The sequence below is a fragment of the Limulus polyphemus genome, unplaced genomic scaffold (genome assembly GCF_000517525.1).
Source record: "Limulus polyphemus unplaced genomic scaffold, Limulus_polyphemus-2.1.2 Scaffold975, whole genome shotgun sequence".
In the NCBI taxonomy this organism is placed as follows: domain Eukaryota; kingdom Metazoa; phylum Arthropoda; class Merostomata; order Xiphosura; family Limulidae; genus Limulus; species Limulus polyphemus.
Window position 1 is genome coordinate 276,864 of NW_013666585.1, and position 14,538 is coordinate 291,401.

General features: G+C 33.9%; 1 protein-coding gene across 2 annotated transcripts in view; it reads left to right on the forward strand.

Annotated features, from left to right (window-relative positions):
* Positions 1-14,538, forward strand: part of LOC106461509 (LIM/homeobox protein Lhx2-like) — a 68,302-nt gene that overhangs the window by 48,440 nt on the left and 5,324 nt on the right. Inside the window, exons 3-5 of one of the 2 annotated variants that reach the window (XM_022388497.1) lie at positions 2,005-2,097; positions 6,482-6,978; positions 10,934-11,376. In XM_022388497.1, coding sequence (XP_022244205.1) covers positions 6,761-6,978; positions 10,934-11,376 — 661 coding nt within the window. In that variant the 5' untranslated portion in view covers positions 2,005-2,097; positions 6,482-6,760. The remainder of the gene's footprint in view (positions 1-2,004; positions 2,098-6,481; positions 6,979-10,933; positions 11,377-14,538) is intronic. The other variant, XM_013921332.2, reaches the window with a different exon arrangement.

The following is a 14,538-nucleotide window of genomic DNA, read 5'->3' on the forward strand; positions in this document are numbered from 1 at the left end:
CCTCGTGTAGCTTTGCGCAAAATTCAAAAGAGACAAATTAACAACATATCGGTCAAGGAGAAGATTGGGCGATGAACTACCTTGTTCAAATTAGGAAGGTAAATTCAGACTTTATTTAATTAGAAATGTGTATTAAACTAGTCGTCTAAACTTCTGTTTTGCTGTTTGTATGTGACCATTATGGGATCTGAAATGCAAGTTCAAAAGATAATTTTTGTTTTTAGAGAAATGTTTTTATTTTCGTGCTTTTTTAGAAACAACTATCTGCCTACAAATGGATACAGACGGTGCATGATTGTTTTAGATGTGAGATGAAAACCTACTCCCGATTATAAATTCATTTCACATGTGAGGACTGCTAATATAGGTAATTGTGTCTGATGCATAATGTATTCCTATCTCTGCCTGGTTCCTACTTCCGCAGTTTCCTCTCTTATAGAGATAAATCCTACTGTTTTCACTTTGTTGTTCATATTTCGGTTTTATATGCCTGTCCTGTATGTGCAACGCTAGTTGTTCGAAACGTCATTGAAGATAGGAAAATGCTGCTGTATTAATTATCTTTTTTTCTTTAGATTCTAAAGTTGACATAACTGTTATGAAGCTTCTTAATTTTTAATGTTATTCAGATTACGAGTCCGTTGAAGACCCAGCTGTCTATACTTGTAATAAAGTTATACCAGACTTGGTTTAAAAAGTGTTATCGATAGATTTTACCACAGCTATTTTTTATTATAAATAAACAAGTCTCTCTCTCTCTCTCTCTTCCTTTTATGACAAGAGTTCAGAGGTCATTTTTCACGTTCTAGAGCTTTTTCGTAATTAAGAGGAATGAGAACGGCTGTGGTCGATATCGGCTGCTTTATACGGAGTTGACAGCAAACCCTGCATGAAAACATGTTACTCATTTATATAACTGTGTGTTGGAGTTCACAAGTGTTTTGACGAATTCGAGAACATAACAAATTATGATTGACTGGCTTAACCATATCATAACGGGGTTCATTTTAAATACTTATTGAAATATCTGTGAAACTGAAACCTGTAGTAAAATAAATTCTGTCAAAAAAGACAAAACTAATTGAAAGTCCTAATTCTACTTAAATTGAAGTTAAAAATCAGTCTGTAAACTTATTTATATTAAAACGTCTGCTTATTATTTTCTTTGTGTGTGTGGGGAGGGAGTGAAATTAACGAACAAGAACCCAACATGTCTATTGCAATGCATAAATGTATGCTGGTGACTAACATAGCAAAACAACATAAAATTCAATCACTATAATTATGTAACTTAATTTCAAAAGTTAGGATCGTAAAAAAAAACGTACCAAATTAATTTACAGAGCTACTGAATTGTGTAATGAAGCATAGTGAATAAATAAACTAGTGTTATTCGTTGTTGTTGCTCTCTTAGTGCAAAGATACACAATGATCTATTTGCACTCTGTTCACCGCGGGACCCGAATCCTGGATTTTAGCGTTCTACGTCTGTAGACGTACCTCTGACCTACTGGGGGAAGTAGATGTCATTCATGTGAATTAACTAAAAATCGAACGAGTGTAGAATGTTTTCATTGTTTGAGATTCAACAACAGACTGTCAACTATTTAGATATTTTATTATTTATTGTTTTTTATGAGTTGGCAGTACAATACAATAGAAATATTAATGTGAATTGAAATCATGTATCTTCTCTCTCTCATCTGTTGTGTTTTATTTTACTTTAACTCGGCATTTGTATTGTTTATTGACGACAAAATCGTTTTTCCTTATTGGTTTTAAATCGTAAACTGATCCAAACATATTATGAGCGATGTGATATTTAAAAGTTATTCTAACCTCTGCTTATTCCTTTATATTTTCAACAGTTTAAAATATTTGATAAATTTATTATCAAGAAAAACATTCCGCAAGTATACATGTGAAAATGTTCTTAAGGTTTTCTTTATTGATCATACATTTTCGTTTACTAAGATAATCGACTTTCTTCCAACCTCTTCCTAGTGAGGAGACTCAGGTGGGCTAGAGAAAAAAATTGAGTAGTGGAATTAATATTTTCGAATCACATAGTGCTTGCCTGTAAAGACGAGCCTGGAGGTACGTACTTAGAAAAATTTAGAAAAGTTTAATAAATTCTTGATTATAAAAATAAGTTTAGTAACGAAAGAAATAGTAATATAGAATTAAACTAATACTCAAATTGCTCAGTAATAATACTTAATCAACCAAATCCTTCGTTTTGTGACAATTTTTGTTTTTATTTTACCTTTACTACTAAGTATTCTTACTAAACTTACTACTTTACTTTATCAATGTGAGTATTTTTTTTCAATGCTCTGTAAGTCCATGGTTAAGTGAACATGCATCGTAATACAATACATGTGGCTTTCAAATAATTAAAAGCTTACATTCAACTATTAAAACACAAACTCATTCGAGTGAGCTATTACCGTACAATAAAATTGTTCAATTGGATATTTCTTTGGTTCTTATTTTTAAAAACTAACTAGATAATCGAGCACACCTAGTTACAGTGATTCTTATGGTGAATTTGTTAGTATAAATAAGGGCTAGTACAAAATGGAGAAAATGTAATGTGCTGGTAATGTAATGTCTGTTTTATTTTAGCAATATTGTTATTCAGTTTGTGTATTTTGCTATTTTAAACGCAAAACTGCCCAATCAGCTATCTGCCTACTGCAGATATCAAACCACGAATTTTAACATTATAAGAACTCAAGCTTACTGCAGCGCCACGGAGGGAAATGATTATTCAGCACATGAAAACAAATGTTTGATATGTAATAGGATAAAATACTACTGTTTTTACTATTATGACGTACTGACAATATTCTAGTAGCCATTAATCATTCTTCACTTTTCGTTTTCAATACGGAAGGTTAAAGGTCTAATTGCACTTTATAAGAACAATTTACGTATTCTAAAGCAGTTGCGTGGCACTGCAGATGCACGACATAACGCCACTATGGAAATCCCCATCATTGAACAGTGCAATGCCGTCCAGGTCGACAAATGTCTTGATTAATTTGTCATTTCACACCTATTTCTGATAAATAATATTCGCGTAGCAACTTGCAAAGAAATGCAAAGTCCGAAGCACACCAAGTTTTAAAGATGATTAAATGAGGCATTCTACCAATCCCGCCAACAAATATAGTTTTTGAAATATTAAAGTTTAAAGTAAAAACAAATTATATGTAATTACGTACAGGTGGTATGTTTAAAAAGTAAAGTTTTGCGGAGATAAAAGGGCACGCTGTAAAACAAAAAAATTAGATGAAAATGACAATATACGACATTGAAAGACACAAAAACAGATGTACTTAAGATACTTGCGTTCTCATGCTCAGAGGCTAAAATTCTACGAACACTTTACAATTGAAACTATATTTCAAAAACATTTGATATGTTCAAAATCTCTGTGTATTCCATATCTAAGCATGGTGGAGGGTATAAAATTACCGACCGTTATGTTCCTTTTATCAATTTTATCGACAAATGTTTCTTCCTGACTTCTGTGTTGTTGCTTTGTTTTTTTACAGCAAATGCCCCCCCCCCCCCATAGTGGCATAGCGGTAAGTCTGTAGGCTTATAACGCTGAAAACTGGGCTTCGATAACTGTGATGAGCAGAGTACAGATAGTCCATTGCGCAGCTTTTTGCTTAACGCCAAACAAATAGCAAATACTTCTGGTGCGATATAAAATTACGCCATCGTTGTCATGTAATTTATATTATTATCTCACATATGGAACTTCAATCAATCACTGCTATTATAATTTTCGTGCATTCTTCGTCCTGCTAACTGAAACATTTTCCAAAAAAACAACAAAAAACGCTGAATATGTTACAATGTATTTTCTTCTAGTTGTCTCTTTCTGTAGTTGAGTTAAGGTTTTCTAATGTAATGCAATATTATCAAAATAGAGTTTTACCAATTTTTGATAAATTGACTTGATTTTGACTTGACTTTGCTTGGTACTAGAAGTAATCATGCTGGGTCAGAGATGTACTGATCAAAGAAAGATCTCATGCGAATTAACCCGTTAAACTCAACGTGGAACTCGAGAGAAGTTTATTATCGTTGCATATTCAACAACATATATTCCGGCACAAATCACTCACTTGTCAACGAGAGTGAAACAACGGTCTTCCGTTGTTGTATAGAATTGGAGGAAACGTGAATGTTGTAAACTATCGTGGTTGTTAGGCTTGATTGCCAACTTACGGATGATAAACGAGCTTGTCCGTATACCAACCACTTAAAAAGCTTAAAGCTCACTGCTCTTTCCTGAACCTATGCACTCTTCACTAATAAGCCACCACGATTATTCACTTTGGGCTGTAGGTATTTAGACATAAACAAGTACTTGCTATAAACAACTGTATATGTAATAAACTGAGGAATCAATATAAAAAAAAGCCTGCGTTATTATTCTCAGCATTCACAACAGGATTTCTGCATAACCAGACGCGAACAAAAAAAAACATAATCCGCTGTATTTCAGAATAACCAACGACTGGAAGTTCGTATCTTAATCCGCTGTATATCAGGAGAATCAACGACTGGAAGTTCGGATCTTAATCCGCTGTATATCAGGAGAATCAGCAACTGGAAGTTCCGATCTTAATGCACTGTATATCATAAAAAACAACGACTAGAAACTCGAGTCTTAATAACGTAATAACTTATTTAACATAGAAAAGTTTTATTTTCTTTAAAACCTAGTTTTTTTGATCCGAACTTCCAGTCGTTAATTCTCCTGATATACAGCGGATTAAGAATCGAACTTCCAGTCGTTGGTTATTCTGATATACAGCGGGATTAAGATACGAACTTCCAGTCGTTAATTCTCCTGATATACAGCGGGTTAAGATCCGAACTTCCAGTCGTTAATTCTCCTGATATACAGCAAATTAAGATCCGAACTTCCAATCTTTAATTCTCCTGATATACAGCGGATTAAGATTCGAACTTCCAGTCGTTAATTCTTCTGATATACAGCGGATTAAGACCCGAATTTTCTGTCGTTGGTTATTTATTCTGATATACAGCGGATTAAGATCCGAACTTCCAGTCGTTGGGTTTTCTGACATACAACTGATTAAGACCCGATTTTTAGTTTTTGGTTCTCTGATATGATATTTAGCTAAAACCAATATCAAGATATCTTGGAAAAGAAATATGTTTGGATATACTGAGCTTTTGACCTAGGAAATGGGAGGGAGAAAGTAATGGTTTCATGCCCGTTCAAGAGAAGTTCTAAGACGAGCATCTAATACGAATCAGCAGATAGTGGTTTTGTGAAGGAGTTTTTCATGTTTGTTCAATAGGGATTTTAAGATGAAGAAGAACAACGAGTGGGTGAAGGATAGTTTTGAGATAGGACTACTTCATATTTTTACATGGAACTTATTTTCTTTTATAATTCCGATTAACGCAGGTTAACTAACATTAGGTTAGGTTGAATTGACTGATCAAAAATACAGAAGTTCACTTTAAGCCTAAATATTCTGTGATCACAGCAACACAATCACTTTGTTATCTCGTGAAAGGAAGAAAGTGTTATTTATGGTGAAAACATATCAGGCCACAGAAACAATTGTAACTTATCATTAAAAACTTCGGTTTCTCAGAGTTTGTTGTTGTTTTTTAATACTAGAAGGTCTTACGATAGTTTTTCTTTTTTTTTGTAGTTAGTCACACAGCTACACAAAGGTCTATGTGTGTTGTGCCCACCACGGGTATCAAAACGTGATTTTTATCGTTATAAGCCTTCAGACTTACCGTTGAGCCGCTGGGGGGGGGTGTCTTCCGATAGGTACAGACCTGATAACAAATGAAAATTTTCAAAGGTTTTAAACAAATTGAAAATATCACTTAGAACTGGTACGAAGTTAACATAGAACATTTAATGTATATGCTCTTTGGTAAGGGAGACCACAGTGTTTAAATATTTATAAAGCATCGCTACCCATAAAGTGATAATGCTTAGATTCGATTTGTATAAGTATTCAAAACTCAACGTTTTACTCAATCAGGCTTCTCTGTTCTCTTGATGATGCTTCCCAAGGATTGAATAGAAAGTGAATATATTCACACATATATTCCTGTAACGTTTGAGTCAGTAATTTTGGCAATCTTAATTTTATTTCTCCCACGTCTTTTAATGGAGTCGAATATATAATTACTTGTTTTTATTTTGAAAGTAGTTATGACTTTTATGAAGGATGTTTGGTTCACATATTAAACAGTCTAAAGTGCTTTAAAGTAGAGGCTATGTTACTTTAAGGTGAGCTTGAAAAAGAAATTAAGTATAAAGAAGTAGTTACATGATTATTAGTATGTTCAAGGAAAATTTTGTTGTATAACTACTTGGTTTCGTGTGCCATATTTTAAAGTGTTTTTACGAACTGCAACTGCTTGAGAGCTCGTTCATTATACTGAAATATTCTTTTAGTAGGATTTGAGTAGGAAACCCGAAACGTCGTTGTCAACACCAGAACCCATGAAGTAGTCGCAGTGCAAAAACACAGTTCCTGAGACAGCTTTATTGCCCAATTCCTCTCTAAAATAGTCTAAATTTCATTTAGAGCATTCAGTTTTAGAAACTTCAGACTGTTCAGTGAAAAAAAACAAAAAAACATGCATTTTTAATTATAATTCTGGAGAGGAGGGATATACGTTTTGGCATTCAATTTCGACTGCCACCTCAAGCTTGAGAACTAAGAGTGCTGAAATGCCAACGCTGTGCGGATTAGACGAGACAACCAGTGGAATGGCGGCAGTGTGCTCGGGATGCAACGGAAGAATTATGGATCGTTACTACCTCATGGCTGTAGACCGACAATGGCATGTTAATTGTCTCAAATGTTGTGAATGTAAACTTCCTCTGGACTCCGAACTAACTTGCTTCTCCCGAGACGGGAATATCTACTGTAAGAAAGACTACTACAGGTAAGTATTTTCTTGAAATATTTCGTAATTAATCCACACATAGTGACAGCTTACTCCACTTAATGATATATAACGTTTAATGATAATAATATCTCATAATTCAGTGTATTATTGATTTCAACCTAAGGTTCGGTATCGGTCCATTCCTAGTCTTTGTTTATTAAATAAAGTTTTTTCCATAACAGGAAGAAGACGACATTAAACTGTTAACCTAGAAATAGAATGAACAAACTAAATTCGATAGGCCAGTTTCAACAATACCCTTTGGTGTATATATGTAGGTATATATATTGTGAACACCTTAAGGAGCAGTACGATGAAATATAAATTAACAAGAAAATTGGTGTTTATATATATATATATATATAATATTGGCCGATCTATACAATATATATAAAGCACTTGATATCACAATATGAATATTTAACTACACAATCCAACATTCGCAAGATAATGCAATATGTCACCACCACCACCCCTCCCATTCACCTTATTCGATAAGGTCCTCAATAGGTTTCATGGCATTCAAGGCAGGGGAAGGGGATATAGACTTCAGCATATATACTTCAGATCGAGGGGACTAATCTTTGAGAGAAAGATATAATGGGACATATTAAATTTTGACGTTATAATAAATGGATAGTTTCTCTTTTTATACATTTGTTCACAATGGCAAAAAAAACAAACTAATTTTGGGTCAAATAAGACCTATTCTTCGACACGGTGAATGCGATTCCATTCACTGTATGAACAAAGGCAACACTTTGTAACGTTTACATATGCAGATACGTCTCTAGGTTTAGAGATCCCTATTACATACAATGATAACTTTTGTTCTGTCTTTGACCCTGTAAAATAATGTGAAGTACAAATCCTAAATATGTCTGCTTTAGTCTGTGGGAGTTGTCACAAGGTGTGTTCGGGCAAAGTCTCATCTAGACTGGTGGAATTACAGATGAATGGCAGGTTAAAAACTCCGTTTCTGTGGAATATTCTTATCTTTGACCCCTGTGAAGTCGCAAGGATGACAAAAAACAAATCTGTCTATCTCAATCTATGGGAACAGTCACAAGGTATAGTTGTGCAAAGGTTGGTTGAAATAAATGGAATGGACGATCCTAAGCCATAACTTTGTATTTTCTAACTTTTGACTCCTGTTTCACTCTGGTTGGTTAAAATATAAGGGAACTGCAGACCAAAATACGTTTTTTGTATTTGACCATTGACCTCCTAAAATCAAAGCTAAGAAATAAATAGAACAATGAAAGGGAATTCGCCGTATTGTATCGAGGTATATACCGTCTAAGTTTCAAGACGATCGGCCCAGAAATAAAAGAGTGGCGCACGATTATGATTTTTGGAGAGAAGAAAAATAAATACAATATGTTTTTATATGAAAAGTAGCAAGAGAATATACTCTTACAGACGCTTCAAAAAGGGTTTTATAAGCAAGAAGTGAACTCGTACTGAAACTTTAAGAATGATTTAACTGCAAGACAGTGTAGTCTTCTTATTTACACTTCAATAAAGGCTTAATTTGCAAGGCAGTGAATTTTTTTATTGAAGCTTTACGAAAGATTTAATAAGACAGTGTAACCTTGTTATTCACAATTCAAGACTGATTTAACTAGCAAGGCAGTGTATTATTCATATTGAAACTTCAAGACTGATTTAACTAGCAAGGCAGTATATTATTCATATTGACACTTCAAGACTGATTTAACTAGCAAGGCAGTGTATTATTCATATTGAAACTTCAAGACTGATTTAACTAGCAAAGCAGTGTATTATTCATATTGACACTTCAAGACTGATTTAACTAGCAAGGCAGTGTATTATTCATATTGAAACTTCAAGACTGATTTAACTAGCAAAGCAGTGTATTATTCATATTGAAACTTCAAGACTGATTTAACTAGCAAAGCAGTGTGTTATTCATATTGACACTTCAAGACTGATTTAACTAGCAAAGCAGTTTACTTTTCTTATTGACACTTCAACAATGTTTTAACTAGTAAGTCATTTCATTTTTGTAACTGGCGCCTCAAGAAGGGTTTCCTCAGATTTTTATAAAGTTTCCTCCTTCTCGAAAAAGGGGGTAATTTTAGAGCTTTCTAAATGCGGAAGGATAAATGTTTTTGCTTAAGAAAATAAAAGTAGGTTTAGTTCATTTTAGGAGTATTATGATCGGTGTATAATATTCTTGTGCCTCATCAACATGCCCCATTTTAATTTTGAGTAAACTATGATATCAATAAAAATCCAATAAAGAACAATAAACGTAAGTACGTGTATATATATTAACTATAGTAGTTTTAAGTTCCGTCCTACTCTTAGGTGTACGTTTGATTACTTTCATATGATTCATGGTAAAAGCTTAATCTCTGAAGTAAACTTAAATTGATGACACAGTTTGGAATGTATCTCTGTGAACGAATTTATGGGAATTAGTTTTTATCTATTACAATGATGCATAGAAATGCATTTTTGGATTGTATTTTAGATACCTCTGATTTCGAGCTGCAATGAACAAGTTAAAAAATATGGGGAAAACACATCTACAGTTAACTTGTTCTTATAACAATTTTTAAGTCTGTTGGTCTGAAAATATTTCGTCGGTTTTTGGTGTTTAAAACATTACGTTTAAAACACTGTACTGCTAATATAAATAGCGTTTCAGAGAATCTTTTGTCTCCCATCGCCCAGCTCAAATGCTTCTTAAGCAGTGAGTTGTGAGAGACAATAGATAGATAAGAAGTGCTATTTTTACACTCTTTTAATTTCGAGCTACAATGGACAAATTAAGAGGAATGTAGGGAAAAAACATATGCAGTGAACTTGTTTTAAAACAATTTATAAAACAGTATAATTATATTCATCAAGACACATAGAGCTTAATAGAATTATTTGTGTTAAATATAATTTTAACACAGAAGCCACATAACACTCTGGTAGTTCATAAAGTCCAATGAACAGTATTTGTTGTTTTGTAAATGCAACACCATACACTATAGAGCGTGTGTGTTTTTAGTTATGAATCTCGATATATAAGTGATATATTCTCCTAAATGACATTGTGATATATTCCAAAGTGACAAGTTCTTCTCATAAATGACTTTGTGATATATTCTAAAGTGAACAATTCTTGTCATAAATGGCATTGTGATATATTCCAAAGTGAAAAATTCTTATCATAAATGACATTTTGATATATTCCAAAGTGAGAAATTCTTGTCCTAAATGACATTGTGTTTTTAGTTATGAATCTCGATCCTTTAGCCACTCAATTCATTTACTTAAGATTCAGTGCATGTAGGTTTCTCACTGTTGAAGCATTATAATTAAGTCATTTACTGAAGCATACACATTGTCCTTCATTAAAACATCGTGATATATTCCAAAATGAAAAATTCTTGTCATAAATGACATTGTGATATATTCCAAAATGAAAAATTCTTGTCATAAATGATATTGTGATATATTCCAAAGTGAAAAATTCTTGTCATAGATGACATTGTGATATATTCTAAAGTGAAAAATTCTTATCATAAATGATATTGTGATATATTCCAAGGTGAGAAATTCTTATCATAAATGACATTGTGATATATTCCAAGGTGACAAATTCTTGTCATAAATGACATTGTGATATATTCCAAGGTGACAAATTCTTATCATAAATGACATCGTGATATATTCCAAGGTGACAAGTTCTTATCATAAATGACATCGTGATATATTCCAAAGTGAAAAATTCTTATCATAAATGACATTGTGATATATTCCAAAGTGAGAAATTCTTATCATAAATGACATTGTGATATATATTCCAAAGTGAGAAATTATTGTCATAAATGACATTGTGATATATTCCAATGCAATAATCTCATTCGATAGCCTCTTTAGTTTTTATTTTATTTTTTCAACAGACCGTTTAACTTTTTCTATTTTATAGATTATTTTCTGTGAAATTGTGTGCAAGATGTCATCTGGCAATCAGTTCAACTGAGTTGGTGATGCGTGCTCGGGACTTCGTGTACCACCTCCACTGTTTCACTTGCACGACTTGTAATAAGCCTTTCACTAAAGGGGAATATTTCGGCCTGAAAGATGACGCCATTTACTGCCGTTACCACTATGAACTACTGATACAGTACACGTATCCATACAACGCTTCCAGTAGCGAGGTTACTTCTACGACAACGTATTCCGAATACGACCGACCTACGCACGAAGACACTGCAATTAACAACAATCTTTGTTCGTCTGATGTTTGCGAACTTACTGGGCTAAGCTCAATCTGTCACACGGCAAGCTCAGACTCATCTAGTGTAACATACCCACCGACAAAAGGAAGACCGAAAAAACGAAAAGGGACCAGTTTGATCACGAACAGAGGTAGATGTTGTTTACAAGTTTTTTACTGAAATATTTTGTTCTTTTCTTATCGTACAACTAACGAGATAACTCCAAAATCTATAGTTTAATAAAGCGTCCTCTACAGTTAAAATTTTATTGATTAATTGTTGCATTAAATTGTTAATAAAGTTATTTTCATACCATTTACTTACATTTTTATAACAACAAAACCAAGATTTAACAATGGAAATGCACTTGCAACTGTTAAATCTTAGAATTCCTCTAATTAATTCTTTATATGCCGGGCAACATTATAATAAATGTACAAAAGATCCTTTTGATGGATTAGTGTATCCTTTTTGGTTTTGTAATAATAAAAATGAAAGAAAATGGTATGAAAAACGCCGAAAGTTGGTTTTCTTATTGATTAGGTTTCGCCCCCAGTAGGGCAGCGGTATGTCTGTGGACTCACAACGCTAGAAACCGGGTTTCGATACCCGTGGTGGGCAGAGCACGGATAGCCCATTGCGTAGCTTTGTTCTTAACTTCAAACAAGATTAGGTTTCGACTTTAAAGAGTTCTATTCTCTATGTATGTGTGTTGTTCGGGTTTATAGTTTTACCCTGAAGAACATCTATATATATATATATATATATACGATACTAGGTAAAATATAAAAATTATTTTCAGCTTTTTTAGATTTTTGTGTCGTTATTTTTTATGTATACACAGTAATGAATGTTATTTTAATATATGTTGTGTGCTATAAAAAACGAATCATATATTGAATTCCGAAAAATTACAATATAAAAATTCAGTGTGTAATTGGTTTCTTGCAAATTTTCTGACACAGACATGATTAGGCCAACAAAGTGAAGTGATGGATCTTCCTCCTTGTGCCTGTCATCTTTTTTTTTCATCTTTCCCGAGCACCTGATTAATAACTTGATTGTTTGTCGACTTACTTACTCTCTACGCATCTCTTGCTCATTTTGTATATCTCCGCATTTTTATAATAAGCCTAATTAGTTCCAATATATGTGACATTCGTTATTCGCCCCAATAATAATTATTTATTTATCAAATATACTTACAGATACATATAAATAAAGGTAAGCTCTTGTATTATTCATTGACCTGGCCGAGCATGTTCTATTGTTTCGTCTGTCGCGCTGCGAATCATATAGTCCAAGGTTCGAGATGTGCTACTGCTGAACACATTTCCATTATCAGCTGTGACACGCCATAAAAATATTACAGTCAGTCAAACTGATATTCAGTTCAAAGATCTGGACAAAGTCCTTTTAGCGGCGGGTGCTAACTGGCTGCCCTCTCTTTGGTTATGAGTCCAAAAGTAGGGGTGGCTGTATCTAAAAAGTGGGTCTCTGACCTTTTCGTTTAGAAAGGACCTCGAAATAAATTCTTAACTTTGATAAATTTCATCTTGAAAGTTTTATACACTGATGTTTTCCCGGAAACAATAGGCAGCTTTGTGTCGATGGTAATTTAGTTTTGTCAACAAGTTAGATGTTTCTAACAGTAGGCAACTCTGTGTTGATGGTGTTCTAATTTTGTCAAAAGTTAGATGTTTCTAACAATAGGCAGCTCTGCGTTGATGGTGTTTTAGTGTTGTCAACAAGTTAGATATTTCTTGAAATTCAGAAAGACTAAAGAGTAACTTAAGCCATAAAGTGCAGTAGAATTGGGGTGCAGGTACGAAAGACTCATGGGGGGTTTGTTTTCTCTTTTAAGTAGAATGTAATCCTCGTCATGATTTGATGGATTAGTAACTGAGCGCTGTACTAGAAGACACAGCCTCTGACAAACTAGCTTTGTTGCTTGTCTCTTTGAATTCAAGAGTAGTTGCGTTGTAATCCCACACTTGACATGATCCTATTGGCTGCGCTTTCTGCATCCCGGGAATTGAATTTTATTGGCACATGTGGTGCGACGTACTACTTCTACTATATCTTTTATGCATATGTTCTAACTAATCTGACGAGGAGGCACGAGCTCGTTCACGTCACAGCGAAAGCAGGAGAGTATCGCTTGAGCTTTTCATTATTGCTGGTGAGATTAAATGTCAAAAAGATTACCAGGGTTTGATGGCAGAGCCTAAGCTTCTTTAGAGTGTTGCGTCACATTGTTGCAAGGTATAAAAAGTGTGTTTACACGCGCTAAGTTGGAGTGTTTGATGTTTGTAGATAAGTTAGCTCAAGAGCGGTTCGTGCCAAGATGCTGTCACATTATTTTCTTCAGCTCAGTCCACACAAAACCTAAGAAATTGGAATGCAGGCATTGCATCAGTATATGTATACTGCGACAGTTTGATACTTGGTAAAGAAACAATGATATATATGTGTAAATAATACATAAGACATGTTTCCCCAACTAAAACATATTTAATTCCATAAGTTACAAATTGCTTATAAATAAATAAATGCTTTCTTGCACAGTCATTCAGCTGAACAATTTCTATCGTTCTGTCTATTTATCTGTCGATCTATATATTTTCTAAGAAACACCTAAGCAAAAAAAAAAAAGCTGAAACATCGGTTATCTAACGATTACGAAACTCCAACCTTACTAACATGTTTACACTGAGTTGAATTCCAGTAGAATCAACTTTAATATAACAATCGTTCCAAAAGATGGCGCCACATAAGGTGAAGATTCTGTTTTCGTAATTTGTCTACAGTCACAACGTTTAATCAAGTTCTAAATAAGCTTGTAGTATTTCAGTTTTGAAACATCAGAGGCAAAGAAATTGTCTCTTTTATATTGAAATATTCATTTATTTGATGTAAAGTCTGTCTTAAGCATATGAAACGTCTATAAATTCAAAATTACTCGTTAGTTTGTTACGGATTTCGCGCAAAGCTACACGAGAGGTATCTGCGCTAGCCGTCCCTAATTTAGCAGTGTAAGACTAGAGGGACGGCAGCTAGTCAGCACCACCCACCGCCAACTCTTGGGCTACTCTTTTACCAACGAATTGACTGTCACATTATAACGCCCCCACGGCTGAAAGGGCGAGCATGTTTGGTGTGACGCGGATTCGAACCCGCGACTCTCAGATTGCGAGTCGAGCGCCCTAACCACCTGGCCATGCCGGGGCCTTCTGGATAGAACAACCTTATATAAGTACAATTACACTAATTTTAAATATTTGAACATATAACATCCTATGTATATATATAT